The following is a 13,374-nucleotide window of genomic DNA, read 5'->3' as shown; positions in this document are numbered from 1 at the left end:
AAACCCCCTTGGGACTGCCACCTGATGTGCCAAGACTACTTCTGCCCCTGCTTTCCCTGCCAGCTTGAGACTCGAGCACCCTGTCTTGCTGAGCCAGACACGCCAATCTGCCCCAACACAGACCAAGGGTCTGAACAACGTGCCCCAAAGCTGCAGACTTAGCTGAAAGCAACTTAAGAAGTGTTCCTGCCTTTAACACTTAGATGCTCAACTCCCAATGGGGTCCAAACCCTAAATAAATCCGTTTTACTCTGTATAAAGCTTATAGAGGGTAAACTCATAAATTGTTCACCCTCTATAACACTGACATAGAGATATGCACAGCTGTTTGCCCCCTGCCCCCAGGTATTAACCCCATACGCTGGGTTAATTAATAAGTAAAAAGTGATTTTATTAAATACAGAAAGTAGGATTTAAGTGGTTCCAAGTAGTAACAGACAGAACAAAGTGAATTACCAAGCAAAATAAAATAAAACACACAAGTCTAAGTCTAGTACAGTAATAAAACTGAATACAGATAAAATCTCACCCTCAGAGATGTATCAATAAGTTTCTTTCACAGACTGGATGCCTTCCTAGTTTGGGCAAAATCCTTTCCCCTGGTACAGCCCTTGTTCCAGCTCAGGTGGTAGCTAGGGGATTTCTCATGGTGGCCGCCTCCTTTGTTCTGTTCCACCCACTTATATATCCTTTGCATAAGGCAGGAATCCTTTGTCCTTCTGGTCTCCCACCCCTCCTTCTCAGTGGAAAAGCACCAGGTTAAAGATGGATTCCAGTTCAGGTGACATGATCACATGTCACTGTAAGATTTCATTACTCACTTGCCAGCACACAGGTATACAGGAAGACTTACAAGTAAAACAGAGCCATCTACAGTCAATTGTCCTGGTTAATGGGAGCCATTAAGATTCCAAACCACCATTAATGGCCCACACTTTGCATAACTACAGTCGGACCTCAGAGTTATATTTCATATTTCTAGTTTCAGATACAAGAGTGATACATTTATACAAATAGGATCATCACACTCAGTAGATTATAAGCTTTGTAATGATACCTTACAAGAGACATTTTGCATGGAGCATATTCCAGTTACATTATATTCACACTCATTAGGATATTTTTATAAAATCATAAAGAGTACAATGTCACACCTGCCTCAGGGCACCAGATGGGGAGTCAGGAGGATGTTTCCCCCTGCTGGAGTATTGCCCATTGGGTGCTGGGTGCACGATGTGGGTTTGCTGTGTAATGGGGATTTCATGCCTTCTCCAGGAGCATCCAGCTTTGGTGCCTGACTGAGTGGGCTATTTCTGAAGTACAAATAGATTTGTTGGGCTGTTCTGGCAGTTCTTGTTTGTTCATGGGTTGCTGGAATGGGACAAAATCCTCCCTGATGTGTTTGGGCCCAATCCTTCCCCGGCTGCATGGGGCATCTCCCAGTGAAGTCTATGGGACCTTCCCCCGATAGCTGAGGGCAAACTGAACCCTTTGTGTGTTGTAGACTATGCCAAGGGCTTTGGAGGTCGGTACGGCATTCAGGAGGACAGAGTGGATAAGGTAAGCCTGCTGTGCTCAGCATAGTTCGCAGTTATGCCCCCAGAACCCCCAAACCTTGCTCCTCTACAAAGGGGAGTGGCACCCGCTGCGCCTCTTCTCACGCAGCCTTTCCCCCATGCAGTTATTTAGCTCTGGTGGTGGAAGGGTAGGGCCTGGTGTGGTGAAGCGTGGGGGGAGAGAGATGGAAAGTGGGGGACCATGTGGTATTTCCATTTTAAGTCCTTTCTGAATTGCTCTCCTCTTGGGCTGAATTCTCCCATTTCACTGCGCGAGTTTGAGCAGATCCAGGTCAGTGATTTGTGAGTGAGCAACAGATGCCCTTCCCATGACAAAAAGGTTTTTCTGAACCGCTCTGCAGTGAATGGGGCTACAGTAGGAATCTGGCAGGGAAGGGTCATTCCTCTCGTAAGTTCTTCATTCTGAAGGACCTCACTCACTGTGGTCCCAAAACTGCTTTGCATGCAGATTTGGTGTCATTTCCCTTCTGTCTCTCTCACACACCTTTTTATTGTTAATTATTTACATCAGAAATAAAGAATAGCAAGCCTGGGGTTACAAAGTGTCATTTCTATCAACAAGAAGGATTCCTGCACATTTTCCATCTTCTTCATCAGTGTTTGTTTGGCCCTCATGCTGGTCGTCTTGGCGCAGTGCACCCCACATTTGGGCCATGGCAGGGTCGAGTTACGAGAATGGTCTGAGTGTGTTCCACTGCCCATTGGTTTGGGTCTGGCTGAGTTACAAGTCTTTTGGGATCCTGCACTGTGCAGTCACGGTTGGTTGGGTTGGGTATTTTCTGAGTTCAGAAGTTGCAATGGTAAGGGAAGCTGCACTGAGCATGCACATGCTGGGAAATGAGCTTCAAGGTCAATAACAGTGGTGAGCATGCGCTAAGGCCATGGCTCTGTAGGAAATTACCTTTGTAGCTACCTGCCTCATCTCCAGTCAGAGGTGAAAGTAAGCTGGTCCGGTGTGGTACGGCGTACCAGCAAGAGCCAGTAATCTGTGCTGGATCGGACCAGCTTCCCCAGGCTGGCGCTTTAAAGGGCCTCGGGCTCCCCACAGTGGCAGGAGCTGCAGGCCCTTTAAAACATCGCCTGAGCACCGCTGCCGGAGCACCAGGGTAGCGGCGGCAGGGCCCTGGCGGTGATTTAAAGGGCCGAGAGCTCCGCTGCGGTAGCGGTGGCTGGAGCCTGGGAGCCCCCGGGCCTTTAAATCTTGATTTAAAGGGCCTGGGCATTTAAAGGCCCCACCTCTTCCGGTTGAGGCCCCGCCTCTTCCAGTCAAGGCCACACACCCCTGCTCAGGAGTCGGGAGTATGGGTAAATCCTTTGTTACTTTCACCCCTGTCTCCAGTACTGCACCTGTGAACAGATGTGGTGCTGGCACAAAAGGAAATGGAATGTTAGGGTCCTATAGGTGCAGCGTATGCAGGGGAAAGTGTTGATTTTGGTATGATTTTACCCACAAGGATAAGCGATTCTATGCAGGTTCTCATATTGCACTCAAACTGCAGTATTTGAGTACCTTCCCGTCGTTCATTGATGGATGTGACTAAGAGTTGTCACATGTGGTTTGTTCTTTCTCTCTCCCTCTCCCCCGGGGGAGAATTTTGTGTGCAGTGGAGTGTTTTGTTTTGGTATGGTTTTCATTGTTTGGGGGGTATTTTATGTGCATTTTGCTCTGTGCATGTTAGAGAAGGCAGGTTTCAGAAGTGTGCCTGGCACTTGGAGCAGAGCAATGGTGGTGAGATTTGGGGTGGTCCTTAGTTCCTTTGTTTGACAGTCTGGGACTGTCCTCTGAGAAAGCACGGACTCCTACAGAAATGGCCTTGCACGTGGTGTAGCCAGCTCTGCTGTGCAGAGTAGGGGACTTATTGACCATGGTCTACATCCCTGGAGTTTAGGCTCTTTTAGATATGCTGGGACTAGGCCTCCGAGCACCCTGAAGATAAGAATTGAGACCTTGAATTTGATGTGATATTCTATAGCGAGCCAGTGTCAGGAGTGGAGAGCAGGTTGGATGCTTTCATGGTAGCCTATGTTGCTGCGGAGACACATGGCAGCATTCTGTGCCAGCTGGAGTTTCCTAAATGCTGATGGCTTCATACCCAGGTATACTGCACTACTGTAGTCCAGAAAAGAGTTGACAAAGGTGTGCATAATCCAGGCCACCAGGATGGGATGAAGTCTTCTAGCCAACTAGAAATGGTTTGTTTTGTGAGAGCTCAGTGTCAGTGAGGAATCAAAGAGCCTCCTAAGCTATGCATGTCGACATTAAATTGGACTGGACCGAGAACTGATCCTTGTGGGACTCCACAGTTGAGGAGTCTGGTGGCAGAGGTGCAGTTTCCCATCACCACTCATTGGATGAATCCCTCCAGGAAGTGACCATTTTAGTGCATTTCCCTGGAACTGAGTCACCTCTCTTAGGTGAGATTGCAGGATCAGACTGGAAATAAGGTGCACACTTTTAACAGTGAGGGCAATAACCAGTGGAACAATTTACAAAGATCATGGTGGATTCTCCATCACTGACAACTTTTAAATCAAGATTGGATGTTTGTCTAAAACCCATGCTGTAGGAATTATTTCAGGGCAGGTCTCTGGCCTGTGTTCTACAGGAGGTCAGCTTAGATGATCACAATGGTCCCTTCTGGCTTTGGAATCTAGGAAATATGAATCCATGACTCTCATGGTAGACAGTACTAAATGCTGCAGTGAGTTCCAGGAGGATGAGAATGGATGACTGACTGCCCTCTGTCCATTGATATCAGGAGAGTGCCATCCATGCCACTAAAATGGTTTCAGTCCCATGTCCGGGCCTTAATCCAAATGATGCCAGGTCTAGGATATTAACATCAATTAGATGATCTTGAATTAGGTGTTCGCCTACCCTGTCTATGAGTTTACTCAGAAGTGGGAGGTTAGAACCAATGTGTCCAGGGTTGGCTTTTTCAGTGTCACTTGCCCTATTATGAATTTGAAGGGAGAAGAGATGATTCCTTCCCTGAATGAGGTGCTAGCCATTTTGGTCAGGAGTGGCACCAGTCCATGACTCTCTTTCACAGGCCAGGAATAGGATTCTCTGGTCATGCCTCCTGTTTGGCATCCAGGACATCTTGTAGAGTGAATGTACTAACCTTGGAGAATGCAGGCAATCACTGGTGTGGGGGGCTGTTTGAGAAGTCTTCCCAAATGTGTGGGAGTATACAGATCACTTTGTGTCAATGACCTGTCCTCCTTTGGGATTATGTTTTACCTCCTTTCGTGAGCTACAGCTTATGCTCAAATAAATTGGTTAGTCTCTAAGGTGCCACAAGTACTCCTTTTCTTTTTGCGAATACAGACTAACATGGCTGCTACTCTGAAACTTCATTATTTACTTTCTCCACACCATCATTATTTTATAGATCTCAATCATATCCCCCCTTAGTCACCTCTTTTCCAAGATGAAAAGTCCCAGTCTTATTAATCTCTCCTCATATGGAAGCCTTTCCATACCCCTAATCATTTTTGTTGCCCTTTTCTGAACCTTTTCCAATTCCAATATATCTTTTTGAGATGGGGTGACCACATCTGCACGCAGTATTCAAGATGTGGGCATCCCATGGATTTAAATAGAGGCAATGTGATATTTTCTGTCTTATTGTCAGTCCCTTGCTTAATGATTCCCAACGTTCTGTTCGCTTTATGACTGCTGCTGCACATTGAGTGGATGTTTTCAGAGAACTATCCACAATGACTCCAAGTTCATAGAATCATAGAATCATAGAATATCAGGGTTGGAAGGGACCTCAGGAGGTCATCTAGTCCAACCCCCTGCTCAAAGCAGGACCAATCCCCAATCAAATCATCCCAGCCAAGGCTTTGTCAAGCCTGACCTTAAAGACTTCCAAGGAAGGAGATTCTACCACCTCCCTAGGTAACGCATTCCAGTGTTTCACCACCCTCCTAGTGAAAAAGTTTTTCCTAATATCCAACCTAAACCTCCCCCACTGCAACTTGAGACCATTACTCCTTGTCCTGTCCTCTTCTACCACGGAGAATAGTCTAGAACCATCCTCTCTGGAACCACCTCTCAGGTAGTTGAAAGCAGCTATCAAATCCCCCCTCATTCTTCTCTTCCGCAGACTAAACAATCCCAGTTCCCTCAGCCTCTCCTCATAAGTCATGTGTTCCAGACCCCTAATCATTTTTGTTGCCCTTCGCTGGACTCTCTCCAATTTATCCACATCCTTCTTGTAGTGTGGGGCCCAAAACTGGACACAGTACTCCAGATGAGGCCTCACCAATGTCGAATAGAGGGGAACGATCATGTCCCTCGATCTGCTCGCTATGCCCCTACTTATACATCCCAAAATGCCAAAATGCCAAGTTCTCTTTCTTGAGTGGTAACAGCTAATTTTTACCCCATCATTTTATATGTATAGTTGGGATTATGTTTTACCATGTGCATTACTTTGCATTTATCAAATTTGAACTTCATCTGCCATTTTGTTGCCCAGTTACCCAGTTCTGAGGGATCCTTTTGTAGCTCTTCGCAGTCTGCCTGGGACTTAACTATCTTGAGTAGTTTTTTATCATCTGCAAATTTTGCCACCTCACTGTTTACCCCTTTTTCCAGATCATTCATGAATTTGTTGAATAGGACTGGTCCCAGTACAGACTCCTGGGGGACACCACTATTTACCTCTCTCCATTCTGAAAACTGACCATTTTTTCCTACCCTTTGTTTCCTATCTTTTAACCAGTTACCGAGCCATGAGAGAACGTTTCCTCTTATCCCATAAGAAATATCCCTATTCATTGACGATTCCCCATTTACAATTGTTAGGAGTGCTATCAGTGAACCAGTTTTTAATCCATTTGATAGATGTCATATTGATTTTTATACAATGCTATTTTTTAAGCAGAATACTGTGCAGAACTAAATCTAATGCCTTACAGGAGTCTATTACATCAGCACAGTTACCTTTATCAAGCTGGCAAGTACTCTCTTGAAAGAGTATCAATTTCACAGCATGGCACAGGACATTTAAGAAGGAAGAGGGCAGTACACCTGTGACTTGTCAGCTGACCCCCAACCGAGCTTAAAGGAAGGCATCTGGGCCATATAAATGGACAGAATGGTCTGAGAGTTTGTGAGGCAGAGGTTTAGGTGAAAGCTGCTGGAGTTCAGTCTAGCAAGGGCAGTTGAGAGCTGCCAGGGACCAGGGGACGGGAGGAGGCCCCCAAAGGAAGCTGTAGCTGATGCCTGGGGGAAGGCTGAAGCAGGAGAGCAGCAAAAGGGGTTTGCCAGCTGACCTTCCCAAGTCAGCGAGCCTCTACCAGAGGGCTGAAGGCCACAGAGCAGCAGAGGGAGTAGACTGCTGATTTCTAAGCCACGAGCTGAAGCTAAGGGAGAGGGCTGAAGGCAAGGGAGCTGCAGAAGGACTGATGTCGCCATGCTGAAGAGCTGAAGCCAGGGGAACAGTGCATGGGCTTGCCTTCTGGGAAGAGAGGATTTGCACTCTAGCTGGAATTGCTGGGCAGTTTACCTGGCAGAAGGAAGGAGAGGACTGAAGAAGAGCCCAGGTTTGGTGGAAGATGCCACATGGGTATGTGGTGTGTTGAAAGATTAGATGTTAAGGACTATGTGCATAGAATTTTGGGGTTTTTGTTATGGTCTATCTTCCACTATGTTTTTGTAATAAACTGGTGCCAAGGAGGAGGAGAATTGAGGCAAGAAAGCTTGTATGGCATTACCGGGAATTTTGAAAGAGGGAAACTGAGGCAAACATGTTGGTCTGCCATGGCCTGCTGCTGGATGGTGCTTCAGATGCTACCCTGTGACAACCAGGTTGGTTTGACAAGACCTATTTTCTACAAAACCATGTTGAATAGCATTAATTGTATTTCTACCCGTTATTTCCCTATTTTCTGCTGCCCATGTCAGCATTCCATTATTGTGGCCAGGTTGCAAAGTGCAAAGAATTAGCAACAGAAATTAACAATATTAATAGTCAGTGGAAGAGCTAAGACTCTCCTCCTGGCTCCCAAGCTCCCCAGGTGTTATCCTTACCTGTAGAGTGGGGAAACCGAGGCACAGAGTGTCTCGCCCAGCGTCACACAGCAGGCCAGTGGCAGAACTGGGAATAGAACCCAGATGGGTGTCCAGCTGGGCTGTTGCCCTGGAGACTCTGGCTCTGCTGCATCTCTTCCCTGGCATGCTGGATGTGCCATTCTCTTCCCTTTTCAGAGTGCCGCTGGCTTTAATGAGATGGAAGCTCCAACTTCCTCATATGAGAAGACCAAACCTGTGGAGGCAGGTAAGACACTCGGAAACAACCAGAGTGCCTAGTCCCGGCCCTGCAGCTGGGAAGAGCCTGTATTCCATGGCTGTTCCTACAGCCTCCGCAGCCAGAGACTCTGCACCGGGCATGTGGCTGCGGGGCTGTGCGGGTTTGGCCTGCAGGCTGGAGGGGGGAGATGATGGGGTCAGTGGGTTTGGCCTGGGGGGAGGGAGGCCGCCCATTAAGAGGGAGGGGGACCCCAGTGGGTTTGCCCTGTGGAGACAGGGGAGGCCGGTTGGGTGGCGTGTCCCAGCAAGCTGACCCAGGCTGCCTGTTCCTGAAAAGCCATTTCTCTGTGCAGCCTCCAGTGGAGCCAGAAGCCTGAAGTCACGATTCGAGAGCATGGCCAAGTCAGCTGACGAAGAGAATAGGAAGCGGGTGGAGGAGGAACGCATGAGGCGCCAGGCCCGGGAGCAGCGGGAGCGCCAGGCAGCTCAGCAGCAGCAGCAGGAGCAGGTGAGGGGCCCAGTGCCCAGCCACGGCAAGTTCTGCCCTGTCCCCCCTGGTGGGGCCAGGATCTGGGGTAGCTGTGCGCTGAAGGGGGCCCAGCAGCATTGTTCCCCTCTCTCAGGGCGGGCAGAGACTTGCCTGAGCCCCCTCGGCAAATTAGTGTTGGAGCCAGGCATCCTGATTTCCAGGCCAGTGCCTGATCTGCCTGCCTCAGGGCAGACACACACCAGGGTGACCACCCATCCCGAATTGGGCGGGACAGGCCTGAAACGTACAGTTCAAATCCTGAGCCTGGGCTGAATGTCTCTGGGACAGCATTTGTCCTGGATTCCCTGCAGCGCTGCTCCACAACTGCCTGAGGCTTGGGGACAGTGCCAGCCTCTTCCTGGTTGTGGGGGCTGAGGTGGGCCAAGAGAGGTTGTGGAATCCCTGTTGTTAAAAACAGGTTGGACAAATACTTGTCAGGGATAGTCTAGGGTTTACTTGGTCCTGACTTAGCGCAGGACCCTTGAGGTCCCTTCCAGTCCTACATTTCTATGATAAGAATAGGTTTCAGAGTAACAGCCGTGTTAGTCTGTATTCGTAAAAAGAAAAAAGAAAAGGGGTACTTGTGGCACCTTAGAGACTAACCAGTTTATTTGAGCATGAGCTTTCGTGAGCTACAGCTCACTTCATCGGATGCATAGCATATCGTGGAAACTGCAGAAGACATTATATACACACAGAGACCATGAAACAAAACTTCCTCCCACCCCACTGTCCTGCTGCTAACAGCTTATCTAAAGTGATCATCAAGGAAGGCCATTTCCAGCACAAATCCAGGTTTTCTCACCCTTCCCCCCCCCCCACACAGACACACATACAAACTCATTCTCCTGCTGGTAATAGCCCATCCCTCTTTGAAACCTCTCTTTATAATGCGCATGATAATCAAGGTGGGTCATTTCCAGCACTAATCCAGGTTTTCTCACCACCACCCCCCCACACACACACCCCCCTCCAAAAACCACACACACAAACTCACTCTCCTGCTGGCAATAGCTCATCTTACAATGTGCACAGCAATAATCCAAGTTTAACCAGAACGTCTTGGGGGGGGGGGGGTTGTAGGAAAAAAACAAGGGGAGATAGGCTACCTTGCATAATGACTTAGCCACTCCCAGTCTCTATTCAAGCCCAAATTAATAGTATCCAATTTGCAAATGAATTCCAATTCAGCAGTTTCTCGCTGGAGTCTGGATTTGAAGTTTTTTTGCTTTAAGATAGCGACCCTATCTACTACCCAAGATCCATAAACCTGGAAATCCTGGACGCCCCATCATCTCAGGCATTGGCACCCTGACAGCAGGATTGTCCGGCTATGTAGACTCACTCCTCAGGCCCTACGCTACCAGCACTCCCAGCTACCTTCGAGACACCACTGACTTCCTGAGGAAACTACAATCCATTGGTGATCTTCCTGATAACACCATCCTGGCCACGATGGATGTAGAAGCCCTCTACACCAACATTCCACACAAAGATGGACTACAAGCCATCAAGAACACTATCCCCGATAATGTCACGGCTAACCTGGTGGCTGAACTTTGTGACTTTGTCCTTACCCATAACTATTTTACATTTGGGGACAATGTATACCTTCAGATCAGCGGCACTGCTATGGGTACCCGCATGGCCCCACAGTATGCCAACATTTTTATGGCTGATTTAGAACAACGCTTCCTCAGCTCTCGTCCCCTAACGCCCCTACTTTACTTGCGCTATATTGATGACATCTTCATCATCTGGACCCATGGAAAAGAAGCCCTTGAGGAATTCCACCATGATTTCAACAATTTCCATCCCACCATCAACCTCAGCCTGGTCCAGTCCACACATGAGATCCACTTCCTGGACACTACAGTGCTAATAAACGATGGTCACATCAACACCACCCTATACCGGAAACCTACTGACCGCTATTCCTACCTACATGCCTCCAGCTTTCACCCTGACAACACCACACGATCCATCGTCTACAGCCAAGCTCTGCGATACAACCGCATTTGCTCCAACCCCTCAGACAGAGACAAACACCTACAAGATCTCTATCAAGCATTCTTACAACTACAATACCCACCTGCGGAAGTGAAGAAACAGATTGATAGAGCCAGAAGAGTTCCCAGAAGTCACCTACTACAGGACAGGCCTAACAAAGAAAATAACAGAACGCCACTAGCCGTCACCTTCAGCCCCCAACTAAAACCCCTCCAACGCATTATTAAGGATCTACAACCTATCCTGAAGGATGACCCAACACTCTCACAAATCTTGGGAGAAAGGCCAGTCCTTGCCTACAGACAGCCCCCCAACCTGAAGCGAATACTCACCAACAACCACATACCACACAACAGAACCACTAACCCAGGAACCTATCCTTGCAACAAAGCCCGTTGCCAACTGTGCCCACATATCTATTCAGGGAACACCATCACAGGGCCTAATCACATCAGCCACACTATCAGAGGCTCGTTCACCTGCACATCCACCAATGTGATATATGCCATCATGTGCCAGCAATGCCCCTCTGCCATGTACATTGGTCAAACTGGACAGTCTCTACGTAAAAGAATAAATGGACACAAATCAGATGTTAAGAATTATAACATTCATAAACCAGTCGGAGAACACTTCAATCTCTCTGGTCACGCAATCACAGACATGAGGGTCGCTATCTTAAAGCAAAAAAACTTCAAATCCAGACTCCAGCGAGAAACTGCTGAATTGGAATTCATTTGCAAATTGGATACTATTAATTTGGGCTTGAATAGAGACTGGGAGTGGCTAAGTCATTATGCAAGGTAGCCTATCTCCCCTTGTTTTTTTCCTACAACCCCCCCCCCCCAAGACGTTCTGGTTAAACTTGGATTATTGCTGTGCACATTGTAAGATGAGCTATTGCCAGCAGGAGAGTGAGTTTGTGTGTGTGGTTTTTGGAGGGGGGTGTGTGTGTGTGGGGGGGGGGGGTGAGAAAACCTGGATTAGTGCTGGAAATGACCCACCTTGATTATCATGCGCATTATAAAGAGAGGTTTCAAAGAGGGATGGGCTATTACCAGCAGGAGAATGAGTTTGTATGTGTGTCTGTGTGGGGGGGGAGGGAAGGGTGAGAAAACCTGGATTTGTGCTGGAAATGGCCTTCCTTGATGATCACTTTAGATAAGCTGTTAGCAGCAGGACAGTGGGGTGGGAGGAAGTTTTGTTTCATGGTCTCTGTGTGTATATAATGTCTTCTGCAGTTTCCACGATATGCTATGCATCCGATGAAGTGAGCTGTAGCTCACGAAAGCTCATGCTCAAATAAACTGGTTAGTCTCTAAGGTGCCACAAGTACCCCTTTTCTTTTTTCTTTTTATGATAAGAATCTCCACTACGTGACCAGATACCCCCTTTCCCTCCACAGGGGCCTCTGTGGTGTGTGCACTGGGGACTGGTCTCAGCCTTTCCCCACACCGTGGCCCTTTCTGGCACATGGATGAGGGGGGCCTTCCTGAAGGAGAAGCATTCCTGCTCAGAGGTGCTGGAACAATTTGTATAGTAGGGGTGCTGAGACCCATTGAACCCAGCTGTAAATCCTGTATATAATGGAAACCATTTCACTTCAAGCCAGGGGATGCAGCAGCACCCCTAGTTCCTGCACCTCTGCTCCTGCTCTGTGGACCCTTCCTGAGGCTGATTCCTTCAGGTCCCACACGAGCAATGGGTCCATTGCCATTCGGTCCCTTAGTCTCCTGAGTGGGGTTTATGGGAAATGGGACAGGCTCCAGTGGGAGGAGAATGAGGCTTGTGTGTAAACTGCCCCATCAGGAGTAGGAAAGGGAGTCACTCTGGATCCTGTGCAAAAAGACTGAATGGTGATGACGATCTCTCTCCTGAAAGGAAACCCAGGAGGGTGAAGACATGAGCCGTAACAAGCCAGGTCCCACGCCAGCTGTGGTACCCAGGAGGGTTTGCAAAGAACCAGCAATGCTGCCTAGTCCACAGGCACAGCAGGTACAGGGGGCAGCACTGGTTGAGGGCCACAGCTGCCGGGGAAAGACAGTGTGTAGGTCAGAATCTGGGGGGCAGGGGGAGGGCTGTTACTATGAAGGGAGGGCAGTGTGGGGAGGGGGTCATGGCTACTGGGCACTTTACGTTTCCCACCTTCTGCAGACCAAATCTGTAACTGGACTCAGGGGAGGGGTGAGCAGCAGCTGAGTGGGCAAAGGCCTGAAGCACAGCTGAGGGGCAGAAGAGATTTCACAGGGCAGCACGAGAGGCCTGGAACACTGGGAGAATGGTTCCAGTTCTAAGTGGCTCTGGATACTACCAGATGTTGATAATGCTGGACTGTGCCTACATCTCTGTAACAGGGCAGGGAGCTGCTGCGGCAGTGTTATATAAAGTGCATGCCAAGTCTTTCTGCACCTCAGCTTAATGCTCTGCTAAAGTACAGGCCAGAGCTGACTTTTCAGGACTCTTCAGGAAGCATGCACAGAGTCAGTTCAACCTCAGGACAAGTGTGTGTAAAATCCTGGCAAGTAGATGTTAATAGCTTCCAGCAGCTTCAAAGAGAGAGAGCCATACCACTCTTTATGGCCACAGAACACATTGTAACGAGTATTTGGAATGCTATGAATAACTTTTAACCAAAAGCTGTTAGGCCATACCTATACTGGTGTGCCTCATACAGACCTCTCACTTTGTTGCTGTTATATACACTTAAATATAAGGTTCCAACATAATATCTACACTTCTGTACTTCAGCACACACACACACACACACTCGCCTCCAATCTTCTCTCAGAGGTGATTTCTCAGTCTTTATGCTATAGCTGTAATATGTAGTGTGTCACCTGCACTCTTCAGAGCTTGACACACACACACACTTGGTGAGACAGATCTCTATTGCTGATTGGGTCTGATCTCTGCCCATATTGAATGTAATCAGGGCATGTTTCCTGTTACCATTTAAATGTGCTATGGTATCGCTTGTCTAGCCTCTGGAAAAG

At 48.1% G+C, this 13,374-nt stretch overlaps 1 protein-coding gene across 2 annotated transcripts in view; it reads left to right on the top strand.

Moving 5' to 3' along the window:
* The window catches only part of HCLS1 (hematopoietic cell-specific Lyn substrate 1), a 52,801-nt gene that overhangs the window by 34,946 nt on the left and 4,481 nt on the right, over positions 1-13,374 (top strand). For both annotated transcript variants that reach the window (XM_074953457.1, XM_074953449.1), the window contains 4 exons: positions 1,505-1,560; positions 7,801-7,870; positions 8,196-8,350; positions 12,263-12,376. In XM_074953457.1, the coding sequence (XP_074809558.1) occupies positions 1,505-1,560; positions 7,801-7,870; positions 8,196-8,350; positions 12,263-12,376 (395 nt within the window). The remainder of the gene's footprint in view (positions 1-1,504; positions 1,561-7,800; positions 7,871-8,195; positions 8,351-12,262; positions 12,377-13,374) is intronic.

This window comes from Natator depressus, chromosome 1, assembly GCF_965152275.1.
Source record: "Natator depressus isolate rNatDep1 chromosome 1, rNatDep2.hap1, whole genome shotgun sequence".
In the NCBI taxonomy this organism is placed as follows: domain Eukaryota; kingdom Metazoa; phylum Chordata; order Testudines; family Cheloniidae; genus Natator; species Natator depressus.
The sequence above is the reverse complement of the archived record's forward strand: the minus strand, read 5'-3'. Positions and strand labels throughout refer to the sequence as shown.